The 15,373-nt window shown below is 43.8% G+C and overlaps 1 protein-coding gene across 1 annotated transcript in view; it reads left to right on the forward strand.

Moving 5' to 3' along the window:
* The window catches only part of adgrv1 (adhesion G protein-coupled receptor V1), a 99,294-nt gene that overhangs the window by 42,162 nt on the left and 41,759 nt on the right, over positions 1–15,373 (forward strand). The window contains exons 72-87 of the mRNA XM_053421042.1: positions 358–578; positions 670–949; positions 1,045–1,188; positions 1,735–1,906; positions 2,237–2,369; positions 2,661–3,233; positions 3,336–3,592; positions 4,075–4,192; positions 4,307–4,478; positions 4,574–4,816; positions 6,222–6,629; positions 7,464–7,636; positions 7,767–8,013; positions 8,203–8,342; positions 9,838–9,998; positions 10,148–10,248. Of these exons, the coding sequence (XP_053277017.1) occupies positions 358–578; positions 670–949; positions 1,045–1,188; positions 1,735–1,906; positions 2,237–2,369; positions 2,661–3,233; positions 3,336–3,592; positions 4,075–4,192; positions 4,307–4,478; positions 4,574–4,816; positions 6,222–6,629; positions 7,464–7,636; positions 7,767–8,013; positions 8,203–8,342; positions 9,838–9,998; positions 10,148–10,248 (3,543 nt within the window). The remainder of the gene's footprint in view (positions 1–357; positions 579–669; positions 950–1,044; positions 1,189–1,734; positions 1,907–2,236; positions 2,370–2,660; positions 3,234–3,335; positions 3,593–4,074; positions 4,193–4,306; positions 4,479–4,573; positions 4,817–6,221; positions 6,630–7,463; positions 7,637–7,766; positions 8,014–8,202; positions 8,343–9,837; positions 9,999–10,147; positions 10,249–15,373) is intronic.

Genomic DNA, 15,373 nt, shown 5'->3' on the forward strand with positions numbered 1-15,373 from the left:
CGTAAACCCAGGGGCGGATCTAGGGGCGGGACCCGGGGGGGCGAACTATACCCAGCTAAAATTTGATTAGCTCCCCATGTACACCTGTTTTATAATAACAATAAATACAACAATTTGTTAAGAATTTTTATTCATGCTTTTTGAAGAACACAATGTCTTCGAACAAGAACAATTTCTAAAATATATTCAATGATGTGTGACTTTTCTCAAAGCAATAAAGCTAACAGTAAACAAGGAATGACTTACAGTAAATGTGCAGCTTGCTCAATAAGAAGTTGTGCATGGATGTTGGACATAGAATTGTCCCCTCTGTGCCCCTGAATTAGTAAAATCATAGATCCTCCACTTTCTCCTCAGGTGCACTGGCAGATACAAAGTGACTCAGACACAGCAGGGGACTTCCTTGGGTTAGCTGGGTCAGTGATCATTCCGGAGGGTCAACGGGACGGTGAAATTATCCTCAGCCTGATGCCTGATACAGTGCCAGAGCTGGAGGAGCTCTACACTGTCCGACTCATGGCTGTGGAGGGGGGTGCTACTCTGGATGCCAACCCCAACCTGGTCAGCACCCACATCAGGTGTGTCATTTAGATCTATAACACATGTCGACCTTCAGTTTGAAGAAAAGTCCAAAATAACTCTAGATTAATCTTGTTCTCTCACCTTCAGGGTCAGTGCTAATGACGACCCCCACGGTGTCTTTTCCCTGAACCCGGAGCAGCAGTCTATAGTGGTTGCAGGGGCAGGGTCAGAGGTCACCAGGGCTCTGGTCATGAACTTGACACGGCTCGCCGGGCTGTTTGGCAACGCCAGTGTGGGCTATAAGATCAGTGGTGGAATGGATGAACTGATGGACATGGAGGAGATACTGGGAGGACAAGCTGAAGGAAGGGTGTTCATGAGGGAAGGAGAGACCTCCAGTACTCTCACTGTGCTCATCACCAGCCAGGTAAGAGACAGGATGCTCACTGACGCGCGTACAGAGATAGATTAAGACTTGACTGTTTAAAATCCCATATTTGTTTTCCTGCTTCACCCCTGTAGGTGTTTCTGTCAGTGGGTGAAAGCTTCACAGCAGAGCTCACAGATGTTAGACTGGTCGGCCCCGTCCTCGGCTCCCCGCCCCGCCTCCTTCACGAGGCCAGCGTTGCTATGGTGACTGTGCCTGAAGAAGCTGCCAGCTCAGAGGTGAGTTGTGATTGTGTTCTCTGCAACATATGATTTATCAGGGAGGTAAATAGTTTTCTCTGCAGGACAATCAGAATGTGAGATTTGCCATCAATCAATACATTCTTAGATGGATGAGCCACAACACTCTACTCATTTCAGAATGAGTGTGCTCTTTCAAGGCACAGTCATTTACACAGTTGCCTTTAGAAAATACAATTCAATACATATCAATACATATCGATGTGTTAAATAATTTGTCAGCCACCAGAGGACAAAGATGAACTCACTGCATCACATTGTCTTTCTCCACACTAATTGTAATCATTTAAAACTAAGTTTGTCTTTGACAACTCACATCAGAAAATTCTCATCAAGCCCTTTGAATGACCCATCTAGCACAACGGCTTTCTGTGAGCCTGTGTGCTGACAATGAGAAGTGTTACAGAAAAGACTCTTCATTCATAATACCTATTTCTGTGAGTTACCAAATACTGTACTTCTGTGTTTATATTGGCAACAAGGTTAATGCCCATCGCCTGTCTCTTCTCAATGCTTGTCGTGCAGGTTGGCTTCGCCTCCCTGGCTCTGCAGGTTTCAAGTTTAGAAACGGGGACGTGCGAGGCAGTGGTGACACGAACTGGGCTGTTCGGGGACATCAGGGTGCAGTGGAGAGCCGGGTATCCATCAGGAGAAGATTTACCAGGCTTCAGGACCGGAGATATCACCCCAAGCTCAGGTAAGAACGTCAGAGAGGGAGTATAGACTGACACATAACCCCCCCCCCCCACTACTTGTGCACTATCTTTGTTGTTTTATTAATACAAACATTTTAACATTTAAAAATGTATGATATTTCCAAACCTTTTTATGTTATCCTCTCAGTTTGATCAGTAATTAACACAACTTACTTCTCCTTAAATGGCAGCGCACCAATCTGAATGTTAATCTCTCATCTAATAACCTCCCCTCTTTCAAACCAATGAAACCTGGGTATCCAGCTGATGCCTCAGACTAACAACAGGCAGCTCTTCTAACCATTAATAATGTGCTTCTTCTTTTTGTTAAGGCTCACTGACCCTGGCCCATGGAGAGAGGACCAAAGCTTTATCTCTCACAGCCATTGCTGATTCATTAGAGCCAGCTTCCTATGCTGTGCACCTCACCGCTGCCAGCTCCAGCACTGCTGCTGTCAAACTCAGGTAATGGTTCCACAGTGGTAGAACTAGTGGTGGAGGCAACATACTGGAATTTTGACTGGTACTCCTTCAGTATTGATAAACCTTATAGATACGTATCTTTTTTCAAAACACAGTTACAAAGTGCTTTACATGGTGGAAACATTATTCAAATATTTGAGAACTAATGCAAATACGATCAGGGGAGTAAAATAATACAGAAATAAAACATTTAAAATATTAAGAATAAAACAAATCATGATATCTTTGATTAGGGATTCTAAACAACTGTTGTATATCTTTTTCCCTGCACAGGTCCGGCTTCACCACAGCAGAAGTGGAGCCACTGGGGATCTACCAGTTTGCCCCTGACTCCCGGCAGCTAGTTATCGCAGAGGACATCCAGACGATAACACTTTATGTTCAGAGACTCTACGGCTCTCGTAGCAATACCAGCCGCATTTCCTATAAAACCATAGCCGGCAGCGCAGCGGCAGGAGAGGACTTTCTGGCGGTGCCTGACGGCCGAGTGGTCTTTGACTCTCCTCACCAGACCAACACATCGTTCCAGCTTTCAATACTTGATGACTCCCTCTCAGAGCCTGATGAGTACTTCCATGTAAATCTAACTGATGTTCAAGTCTTTAACCCGATCTTGGCTTGGGCCGAGGTTTCTCCTCGCCTCAACCCTCAGCACAGCGCAGCCACTGTCACCATTTTGTCCAGTGACGTGACTGGTGGAGTTTTGAGCATTGGACCTGGACTGGTCCAGGTACCGGAGGACAGGGATGAGGAGACCCAGCAGGACCGGAGGGTGGTTCTGAGGGTGCGCAGATCGGACAGTGTGGCAGGGGATGTGAGGGTTCGGGTCCAGGCCTATGGAGGTGTGTGTTTGTCTTGTTGCTCCATTGCAGTATATAGAATTTTGTTATTTACTGTGTTTAAAAAACGACTTAAACTTGTGTTGCTGTGTTTTTATCCAGATGGAAGCACGACTCCTCTTCCATTCGCTCTCGAACCTGCCGGGATCCTCGCAAAGGAACAACAGGACTTCCGCTTGGAGTCCAATATCGTGTCACTGCAGGAGGGGCAGAATGAGACAGAGGTTATCCTCCTCATCCTCGACGACTCAGAGCCCGAGGGACAGGAAGTATTCTTCATCTACCTCATTGATCCAGAGGGAGGAGCACAAATCACAGACCGACAGGACGAGGGGTTTGGAGCTTTTGCAAAGATCACTATCCTTGGTAAGATGATGAAATAAAGATATTTGTTTGTATCCACTGTATCCACTTGAGACTGAAGATGAAAAGATGAGACGTATTGAAAAACATACAAAAATAGCATGTCCCAGCAAATAAGAAAGATGCAAAGTGTTTATTTGTTGGTTTGTATTCAGCACCCTTCCTTATGTTACAGCAGATGTATCTTTATCTCTACAAATCAAATGAACCTGCGGACATATGTTTATTATCTCAATGAGTGATTCTCTATTCGTCTCCACTTTCACTAATACCATTTGATTCGCATCGTGTCAATGCTGCATTCGTCTCCATCTGCTATTTTCGGCTTCATATAATCACATCAGGGGGCAGATGATTTAATTATTCTTCATATAGGATTGATGAAAAAGAAAATAAATTATTATGTAATCATGAGGTTACAAGGAAATTCAATTCTACTCTGTTTCTCTTTATTTGTGATTCATCCTTTTGTCTGTCCATGCCAGGGAGTGATTTCCATAATGGTATTATAGGGTTTAGTTTGAATTCTCTGATGGGCCAAGTACTGGATGAGGATTCAGAGAACAGAACTGCTGTCCTCTACCTGCAGAGACAAGAAAACAGGTAAGAAAAAACCTTTAGTTTTATTTTCACCCCGACAATAGTTTGATATAATTTGTTCCACCAAATTTATGTAATTGTTTATCATTATTATTTCCCCCGTCTCCCTCTGTTCAGAGTCTTTGAGGACTTGCAGGTCTTTTGGAGAGCTACGTTTAACAAAGCAGCTCCGACTCTTGTCAGCAATGGAGTAAACCTAACCACACAGCTGCTGCACACCTCGGGAGCTGCACTGTGCAGGAGAGGAGCGATGATATGTGCTCTTACTCTGGAGGTCCACGATGATGAGGTCAGTGGGATGCAGGGGATCTTGCTAAGTTTCAAACACACACAGTATTCCAACATGAGACAGATGACACAACCTGCTCATCTGTGTTGCCATAGGAGCCAGAGATCCAGACGTGGTTCCTGGTGGAGATTTATCAGGTGGGTGCTGGAGCCGCCATTAACCAAACCACTCAATTCGCCAACATCACCCTGGCAGAGAGCGACGACCCACAAGGCATTGTGTTCTTCACGGTGGGCCACAGACTTCCCATCGCCACGCTGAAGACCACAAAGCTCAGTCTGCAGATCTACAGACAAGCGAGCACAGCTTCAGCCATGTCTGTACAATACCGCACACGGGTAAGTAACAATCGTGCACATGTGGAGCTTCACATACATGTGAATACAGTTGGACATAGACAGAAAATGGAAATATGCACAAATTGCACTGAAGAATCCCTTGAACCTTGAAGTGGTTTGTTCAAGTTTGCCTTGGAAGTGTCTTTTTAAATTGTAGGAAGTCTAATTTTCAAACTTAACTAATATAATTTCAACCATTTTGTAGCAAAAATTGTGTTTTCAACAACCACTGATGTGGTGTGCGTGTGTCTGACCTATTTTTGTCGACCTCATCATTCTGAGTTTCAGCGCAGTATATTGATCTAATCAGGCTTCTTCATAATAACACTGCAGTTATGTGTAATTACATGTTTGTAAAATGTGTTTTCTTAATTATGTCATCAACTGTCTGCTACAACTGAGCAAAAATTACGGAATTATTTGTTAAAGAGCAATATTTAAATTCAATGAGTGAATTTAGTTATTCTAAATATGTGCACTTATTTAGGGTATCCATCCATCCATCCATCCATCCATCCATTCATCCATCCATTATCTATACCGCTTCTCCTTTGAGGGTCCCAGGACATAGCAGGAGCCCATCCCTACTGACCACTAAAGACCCCAGTTGAACCAGGGCTCAAACCAAGAGGAGATAGCGCTAACCACTGTTCCCCTGTGCCACAACTATGTATTGCAAAGTGGTGCAGTTAAATACTGCATAAGTACCAACTTTGCATGATACAGTACTTAATTTATGCATTTTAAAATGGAGGATCAATAACACAGCAGTGTTTAATAGTCAATTTCACCTTTCATCTGATGGATGCCTCCATTATTCAGTCCATCGTCCACTTATAGTGTCTATATAGTTTAATAAATAGTCCTGGTTTATTGACCTCCAAGACAAATGCATCCCTCTCTCCTCACCTCTCCTCACCTTCACATTTCTCTTTGAGGTGATATTATTACCGACATCTCGGCTGCACTCAGATCGGCGGCTTTACTTCCACTGGCTCTCACACTTTTTGATATCGGAGATCAAAGTGGGATCGAGTGTCTAGTGCACTCAACAAAAATCTAAACCTCACAGAGACACAGGGTCTGCTTTAATCTCTGAGAGAGGAAACATGTTGTTAGACTGCATCATAAATCATACTATTGTTCTTATTGCTATTAATAAAGGCCAGTCCTCATTTGGTTTACATCTGTCAAAACATGAGGTGAACTTCACTCATTTACATTGGGATGCAGACAATGTGGGCACTGCGCATCACATGGTAAATGTGCCGTTAAAAGGTCTAACTGTATAAATGTTTTATTAACTGTTTACAGGTGTTGAACATATAGTAATACGTTATATTACCTCTCATCAAATGGGATTTAAAAAACTTTATTAGTCATGATGTCTGTGTTTTTCCTCCAGGAGCTCCTGAGGGACGAGGTGGTGGGGCCCTCAGTCATCCGGCCCGCTAAAGCAGGGATGGACTTTCCTAGACAAGAGGGTCTGATAACCTTCGCTGTGGGCCACCACAACACGACGCTGGACATTTACCTCACTCCGGACCTCGCCTCGTCCCTGCCCACACCGAAGCGCTTCCAGGTGGAGCTTTACAACGCTACAGGGGGCGCCAGAGTGCACCCTCAGTTCGGGCTGGCCAATGTGACCCTGGTGTCAGACGCTGCGAGTGAAGCGATGTGGGTTTTACTCGACCAATTACATCAGCCTCTGGGCCCAGATATATTGAACAAGGTGCTGCAAGAGCTGATAAACAAAGTCACTCCTCCTCTGAATCGTGAGCAGATGACGGCCGTGCTCGAAGCTCTGGGGAAGGTAAGAGAGAAAATTAAGAAGTGAAATATTTGTTGCGAAAATGAGCTGATGAAACACTGAGACATGAAATATAATTGAATCACTGTTTGATGCAGATCTAGTAATTTGTTAACATTGTGTTTTAAGGGTCTGTTCAGTCTTGGCAGAGGTTTGCACTCCTTTGAAGGCCATTCTAGTTATATATATTAGTATAGTTTTACTAATGATTTTTTCCTGAAAGTTATAATTGTGAGGTCAACAATATTTAGTTTCCCAAACTTTGCAAATCGCAGATTACTGATTTGAATTTGACTCATTTGTTCTAATATTGTATAATAAGACAGTAATGAGCAAAATACAATTCCACCACTTGAAGTTTGTGAGTCAGTAGAGTAGTTTTTGTCTGACAGAGTTCTGCTAAAGGGCAAACATCACCAGTGCACCAGTGTGACAGAAGTGAGGTCTAATTTGTCATCCGAAAAGGTCTCAGTTGTCACTCCAGCAGAGCACTGTCATCAGAGTCTGCATACTGCACTCGCTCTGCCTCCGGACGAGTGGAGACAGTAATGTAATTTAATATGAGGGAGGGTGCGGGGCTGCAGAAAGAGAAAGGAGTTAGGCAGCTTGAGAACACATGGGTGCACAGAGCGAGTGAAAGGAGACACTGCAGAGGCAAACAGCATTAAAGACACAATGAATGAAGGAATGAATGAGACACACAAGAGCTGTAGAACACAGAGGTCTGAAGGAAGTGACGGAGCCAGAGTCAAATAGAGATCAGATGTGCATCAGTGACAAAAACATGCAAAACAGTACCAGAGAGTCTTAATGATTCTCTCACCCCGTCTCTCTCAGGTGCTCGAAGAGGCGGAGAGGACTCCTTTACAGGAGAGCAGCCGGAACTTGACCTATGACCTGCTGTGCTCTTTGGCCAATCCCAGCAGGGTCGACACCCGCGGCCTCAGCCACCTTGCCGAGGTGGCTGAGCGATTTGCCTTCTCCCTCCTCACCCACAGCCAGTGTGCGATGTGAGTGTCAATATCGCGCTTTAAACCTTTAGCGATAAACCTTACGATGACTTTTCACTACAAGACACCATTGATTGTCCTTTTCAATATAATTAATGAGGTTTTAAATGTTTTCCTTTGATTTCTGCAGAAGGGGTACCATCCTGGAAACGTGTCCGTATATGACCATCTCTGCCTTCCAGTGGTACCCAACACAAATCAATGGGCACAAGTTCAGGGGCCGTAATTCAGACTTCTTCCAGCTCCCAGACACACTGTTGGCTGTACCAGCAGTCCTGACTCCCGACTGTGGCAACCTCAGCCGGATCCAGCAGACCGAGTTCAGAACTGAACACTGGTTCATCAGCAACAATACGACCACTGCTCTCAATGGAAAGGTAGGGAAAGTTTTTCTTCATGTCATGTCATGAGCAAAAGAAGTTTATCAAATTACCTTTTCACTGAAACTACTACTTTTAAGAATTCCTGCAGGGGGCAGTATTGCTCCAGCAGAAACTCGCCATAAATGTTTTAGTTCACTCCAGAGCTGAACTCTCTCTCTCGTGTTATCGCTTGTTTGAATGTAGGTGTTCTCAGTCAGCCTCCAGGACAGAGGGTCACGACCTTTAGAGGATGGGAATGAGGTGGTGTATCGTATCCACACCCCTGGTCAGCAAGTGAAACCAGGCCGGTCTCTGTGCCTTCTCTGGAACCGGACCACTGCAAGGTGATCCAGCATAGACACACATATTAAGACACATGCTCTGTACCTCTAGATCCTCCACAGAAGACTTGTTAAAACTCCAGATATTAAAGCAGGAAAGATTTCAGTCCTGATTGATTTAACGACACCGGTAATGGTAAAAGCAAATGTGGTTTAATACTAGAGTGGACACTAATTTCTGTCGGGGGGGGGAGTGAAAACAAACTAATGAGGAATCATTCTGTGAGAAACCGTGATTCAATTTATGCAGCAAACAACTTCTTCCAGCTCTTTGTGGTGTTTTCTTCTCACATTACTCAATACCACCGTCAAACAGAGGTAACAAAATGACCGTTGTCTTGTTTTGTTGATGCATTTTTGATCTACAATAGCGGTAACTGTAAGCTCAAGGACACATACACAGGATTTCATTACAAAAGTAAAGTTGTATTTTGCCTTGTTATGTGTTTAAATGTGAATCTGCAGCAGTTGGAAATGTTTGGTTTGATTTCGATGATTGATGAACCTTTGACGGATGTGAAAAACTTAAAATTGTTCAGAAAACTTTAATGACAAAAATTTCAAAGTCGTTGTGTAAAAGTGAGCGACACAACGTGAGGTCGTATTAACACTTACAACGCGCAGCAATTTCAGAAAATAAGAACTTGTTGTGGCGTGATCTTTAGTCTCCATCTTCCTTACTGGGATCTATGAATATGTTTTCCAGAGGGCGACTTTATCTGAGTTCTTCACAGTGTGTCTCTGAAACAGATCATCTATATTTATAACTATCTACATTTTTTGCGAAGCCGTAACCCCGCCCTCACCCCTCGGGCATCCTCACACGTTCTGTGCGAGTGAGACCAGTTTGCTGAGTCCAAGTTCATCCTCTCACCAAGGCCTCTCTCTGTGGGACCATGGGGGAAGGTGCATCTTTCTCGTTCACATCTGCAGATGCATTCTGCTCCAGTCTGAACCCTTCCACTCAGAGTCGGTTTGTCGAGGACATTCTTGGGGAATGGAACAGGACTTGGCTGGAACACACTGTTAAGAACTGGCAGTTTTTTGGGGGGGTTTGGCCCCGAACAGCTGTTTGGGCAATCTATCCCAGAAAAACTAAACAGATGAAGGAAGTGATACTGAGAGAGACAAAGGTGAAGCAAGAACCAAAGTCGTGTTGATACGACTTGATGTGTTTGGAAAAATAAGAGGAACATTCTAGAGGATTGATTTGGCTATAAAAAATAAACCCCGTCAATCTGTCAGATTTATCATTGAATCCAGCACAAACTTTGATATAATGGTCAATTGCACAACATCTGTGAGGGATGCATGTGATGCAAGATGAATAAATATATATTTCAAAGAAGATACAAAAACCCCACTGGTCCAACTGCTGAGCGAAGGGCTCCTTCCCTTGTTATTTGCCTCATCTGTCGTCTAATCTCTTAACATCGCAATTGTGTCACAACTTTTTTTCTCCTCACCTTTACCTGCTCCCTCTCCTCCTCCTCTGTAGCTGGTCATCCGATGGTCAGTACTGCAGGGTGGTGAAGGAGAGTGGGAGCTATGTGGAATGTGCCTGCTCCCACTTGTCTGTCTACACGGCCTACGCAGAGTTTGCCACCCTTGCATCCTACAACGAGGCCTTCTACGCTTCAGGATTTATTTGCATCTCAGGTACAAAACACACCTGCAATACACATTTCGCTTCTCTTTCTTTCTGGCGGATCGTGGTCATCTCTATCCCTCCCACATCGATATGATGAACCGCTGTTAATTCATAATTTATTCATCTTGTTTTTCGTGTTTTCCACTCCCCTCCACAGGCTTTGCATTGGCCATCATATCCCATGTGCTGTGCTCCCGTTTCCCAATGTTTGCTGCCAAACTGCTCACCCACATGATGGTGAGCTGCCTCGGAACCCAGGTAAAGCATACTTACTGTGATCACTCCCTACACAAATGTGCACTGTGACCCACAAATCAATGCTTCTGACGGCTGAGACTTCCAGACGCCCCCCCCCCCCCCCCCCCCCCCCCCCCCCCCCCCCCACACACACACACACACACACACACACACACACAAATACACCTTCATTTGTTTCTCTTGCATTTTCATTCCATATATGGGCTCACTGCAGATGAATAGGAAAGTTTCAGAAGAGGCCCCTGTCCCTCTGTGCTCTATGGATGAGCGGCTCACACATTCAAACTTTCGCAGAAACACGCAGGAAAAAACCCACGCACAAATTTATAGTCTATTTTAAAACCTGTATACACACACACACACACGCTGCCCCGTCCCATCGCACTGGTCACCAGACATGTCACAGGTATCTTCTTGGAAATGTGCAGAGATGCGGACACACACCACTGAATGTCAGCGGTTGCGTAGTTTTGCGGGCCGGCGCGTCCTGACAACGCAGCCATGCCCCCCGCACCCGCAGCCCATTAAAAACGCAAGCTGTCACACAAGCAGTGAGCGAGATAGAAATGTGGCTGCGCGTCGGTGTCTCAGCTGGACCCCACAGTGTGTGTGTACGTGTGTGTGTGTACGTGTGCATGAGTAAGTGCGGGACTGGTAATTTTCCACTGGTCTCCCCTCTCTGTGGTTGACAAACACGAGCCCCTACTAAAGCAGACTGTCATTGGGGGCGAAGCTCCTCGGGCCCGACTTGTTTATGGCCCCGGCAGAGCCCCTGAACCTGAGGGTTTCGGATGGAAAATTCCATCCTGTTCTGTTTCCTTGTTGATACTGTACTTTGTGTTCAAGGCCCTCTTCCTTGGATGCACACGTGTCCGGGATTGTGAAATCGTTTTTTAAATACATGCTTGTGTTTCTTCGGCCTTCTAGTCGAGGCCGGTCGACGGAGGTCCGGTGGATTTCCACACTGGCAAACTGAAGGTCTGGTGTAAAGACGCAGCCTCTTAGTGCTCATCTGCTGGGAATATTATGGAGACAAGACCGGCTCTCTGTGCAGGATGTGCTGAATGAAAATAGACCATTGGACGTCATTGTCTTCACTTAACTCTTTTAATCTTAGATCTGAGACGGCTTGCCAGAAACAGAAAACATAACCGCCCTCTCTGTATAAACCTCCAGCTGGAGATTTGTTTGTCTTTTTGTCTCAAGTCTCCTCTTTCTAAAAGCTTTGTTTGTGTCCGACAGCTGCTTAAATTCAGACGTCTTATTTTCATAAACCTTGTAAATGACGTCAATACAGCCGTCAGCCCAAATGTTCAGTCACTGATTTTGCCTTGTTAAAAAGGTTAAAACCAGGTGCTGAAATATGTGACGAATTATCAAAACCAAAATCTCTTAATGAAGAGTCGCTGTTATATGTATTTCACTTTCCAAGGTCAGGATTCTAAATTCTCTTTATGGTCACTGCCACTAGACACAAGACAAGTTCACAGTTGAACAAAGTTACATGGCATCTGCGTTTATGAATGTACATATTTTAATGCTACGGTTTCCGAAGTAGTAGTAGTAATAATAATATTAATAATAATAATGTTAGAGTAAAAATAATGAGTAGATAATATGGTATATACAGACATTGGGTTATTGCGTTCCACTGAATGAAATGACACTTTTTTCTCAACGAGTTATACAAACGCACTTGAATTGAATTAATAACACAATTTTTATTAAAGGAGACGCGAGACGGTATTTGATTATTTTTAATGCAGATATCAGTTTGAAATATCTCATTTTTACAGCTGCTCATTGTTCCCTTTTTTCCTCACAAGGGTTGGTGTTGGAGGACGTTCAGATTTAAAAAAGATTTATCTGGACCCACTGTGCCTGTAATTTCTTTGTATTCAGCTCAGACCTCTACGTTATTTAAAAAGTATTAATTTGATTTGTGTGAAATAATATATATATTGAGAAGGTGAAGGACCCTGCATCTCCGGAGGAAGAGACACACACGATAACACAGATGTCTCATGAGCTTGTGGCTCACAGCCTGGCTCGTGCCTCACCATTCATTTGAGCTGTCAGGTTCCAGCACCAACCACTTGTGACTGAGGGCGGCTCTCCATCTGTGGTGGCTGAGCTGTAACTGGTCACTGACGCTGCTGCCCTCAGAGCGGAGAAAATGAAAGCTGCCGGTTTGATTTATTTCTCTCGCTGCGAGAGCTCCAGTTGCCTGGAGAGAGCTGGAATAATACCCCTCACCTCTGAGAGAGTCTGAGAGCAGGTGGAGGAGCTGCAGGCTCGTGCCTCAATTTATGAACATTTTAAAATTGTTTTACTGCCACAGTATGTCTGGCTGTAATCCTTTTTTAGACGGACATTTGCATAATGTCATAGACCTGAAGGTGCCAATGGATGTATGTTTTACTATGGATTCACCTATGACAGTGAGGAAACAGGAGTATTAATAGAATAGAAGGAGAAGTGCAGGATAGAAGGAGACATAAGGAACATTCTGGAGAATTATAAGCTTAATAATAATAGTAATAATAATTCATTTTATGTATTTAGCACATTCAAAGAATCAATTGCACCAAAAAAGGCAACAAAACGTATATCTTCGGAACCCTCAGGCCACTGGCTTAGGCCGATTGCTATATATGTATTTTCCGAATATAATATTACCTATATGGATGTTAAACGTACTGGGTTAGTGTTGCACTTTTCCAGTCTTATCCACCACTCAAAGCTTTTTAATGTACGAGTCACATTCACTCATTTCATACATTCATACAGAGTTTATATGCACAGTGCTTGTTCTTTTGCACATCGTTCATACACTATCAATACAGCATACGATAGATAAGCCAACATTTAAGACACAGTCCTGTGTGTGTGTGTGTGTTTGTGTGGATGTTTTGTCACCACAGAGGTCACACAGCCTCCGGCTCTGGACAGCAGTTTGTCCTCCCCTCAGCAAGACAACTGAAGATTGTGTGTGTAGAGTGGAAATTTACCCAGTGCATATGTCTGATGGGATGGAGCCTCGCCTTGTGTGTATTCATTGTAACATGCATTAGAATTTGTGCCTTTTTAATGTCGGGGCTCATCATAGGAGCAGCAGTGAAGCTCATTTATTTGGTGCAAAAAATTAATTCAATAATCTAAAACATAATCTGAGCTTTTCCTTACTTTTCATATGGACTACAGATGTATGTAGTGGTTCCAAATGCAATAAGTCCAGACCGGACACTCTCAGGTCAGTATTCAAGCTGTTTCACTGTGTCTCCAGGGTGAAGATCGCATTCATTTAGCGATAATTAGCAGGGGAGACATAAATATTTTTGGGGAGAGCCATCATTTTCCAAACAAAACTAGATGGCTGATGGTTTAATTTTTCTATTTATTTGAACTTGTTTTTTTCTCATTTTTTTTTTGCTCTAGATTGTTCCCTTTTCCCACTAATTTCAAGAAAAGTAGAGGATGTTGTGTTGTCTAATATTTCTGAACAGTACGCGACATTGGACACTGACTCACGGACACTTTCCAGGGAAAAGTGTAGAAGTGTCAAAGAGGTCATTGTTTCTTCTGTCGTACTCTACTGTTGTCCCCATAGACTGTATCTTAAACACTTAACAGATTTACAGCATTGAAAGTTTAAAAAATCACAGGAACCTCAGTTAATTTGATAAAACCGAACTATAGTTTGGTTCTTGTTGATTATAACTTGTGTTGGACAGAAGTCCTGTAGGTAACATGAAATTGAGCTGAGGGTTATGTGTATGTGCTTGAACACACGTATGCATCAGCTGGCGTGGGAAAGTAAAAAACTTCCCCATCCTCTGTGATTAAAGTGCCCCCCACGTCCCGGACAGTCGTACGTGTTTACCCCAGTGCCCCCAGTTCTTTATTCCAGTATCTGGGAGGTGTGTAGGTGACTCTTAGTTCAGATTTTAAAGGATTTCCTGTTAGCTCTGGGACGGGTTCCAACATTCAGAAGTATGCTCCTCAAACCACACACACACACAAACACAGAAACACTACCTTCACACACATGCACACAAACACCACACACCACAGTCACTTCCCGTCTCGGAGAAGAATAAAGAAGTCGTCTGATTGCCGTCAAAACTCCTTAAAGTTCTTGTTTGTCGTCAGCGTGTGGGGGGGGGGGGCTCTGGAGGGTTACTGGTTTTGGACAGGCATGCAGGCAGTTTCTCAGCTCTCCCTGGGAATGAAGATGGATGAAGTGCCAGAATCAAAGACCTGTAGAGTTTATCAACACAGTTCTTTATAAATAAAGTGAGTGACTCCGCTTTTCCAGAGGAAGTCCATCAGTTCTCATCATGACCAATCATTAAACTAATAAACAGAGGGAGGTTTTGTGCGTCAGCAAACCTTCAATTGTGAAAGAGGGCAAGGAATGAGGAGAAATCTGTGTTTATATTTATTCATATATATACTGTGTTCATATAATTTTGTTCATGTTGAAATGTTTATTGCATAATCAGAGTTGGCATCTAGGCTCTGACTTCATCACTTCCCCCTATTACATAGAGATAATTGGGAGTGATGAGCAAATATCTTTCAGCCTGCAGCCTGGAGGTGGATGCTGCAGTGGTGAAGGGGCTGAGTCAACAGGCAGAGATACTGACAGCAGAGGCATTGAAGAGCAAAGGGACAGATAGGAAACCTTTGCTGCTTAATGTTCGTTCATGTAGTGTCGGAAATCGTAAAAATGAGTTCCTGACTTGGAAAAATTCACGTTAATGCCATCTCAATTCAGAGAAAGGAGTCGACAAACATGTTGACAGTCCCCTAACGTCATAACATATAATCTAATTAGTTTAATTGTACCATCAGCTCTAGACAGTAGGGTCCCGTGCAAACTGCAAGTCCATCTCTCACAAGCGCCTAACGCCATATTCTGGGAATTCTGACCTTCTTAGGAGTGTCTGCATTCACAGCAAAATAGAGTGAATAGTGTGTGCGTGTGCGCGTGTGTGCGTGTGTATGTGTGTGTGTGTGTGTGTGTGTGTGTGTGTGTGTGTGTGTGTGTGTGTGTGTGTGTGTTGCCTCTTGGGAGGATTAGATTACAGTCCTCTGGCTGATCCACCACCTAGTGCTTAGT

This window comes from Pleuronectes platessa, chromosome 4 (assembly GCF_947347685.1).
Source record: "Pleuronectes platessa chromosome 4, fPlePla1.1, whole genome shotgun sequence".
Classification (NCBI taxonomy): domain Eukaryota; kingdom Metazoa; phylum Chordata; class Actinopteri; order Pleuronectiformes; family Pleuronectidae; genus Pleuronectes; species Pleuronectes platessa.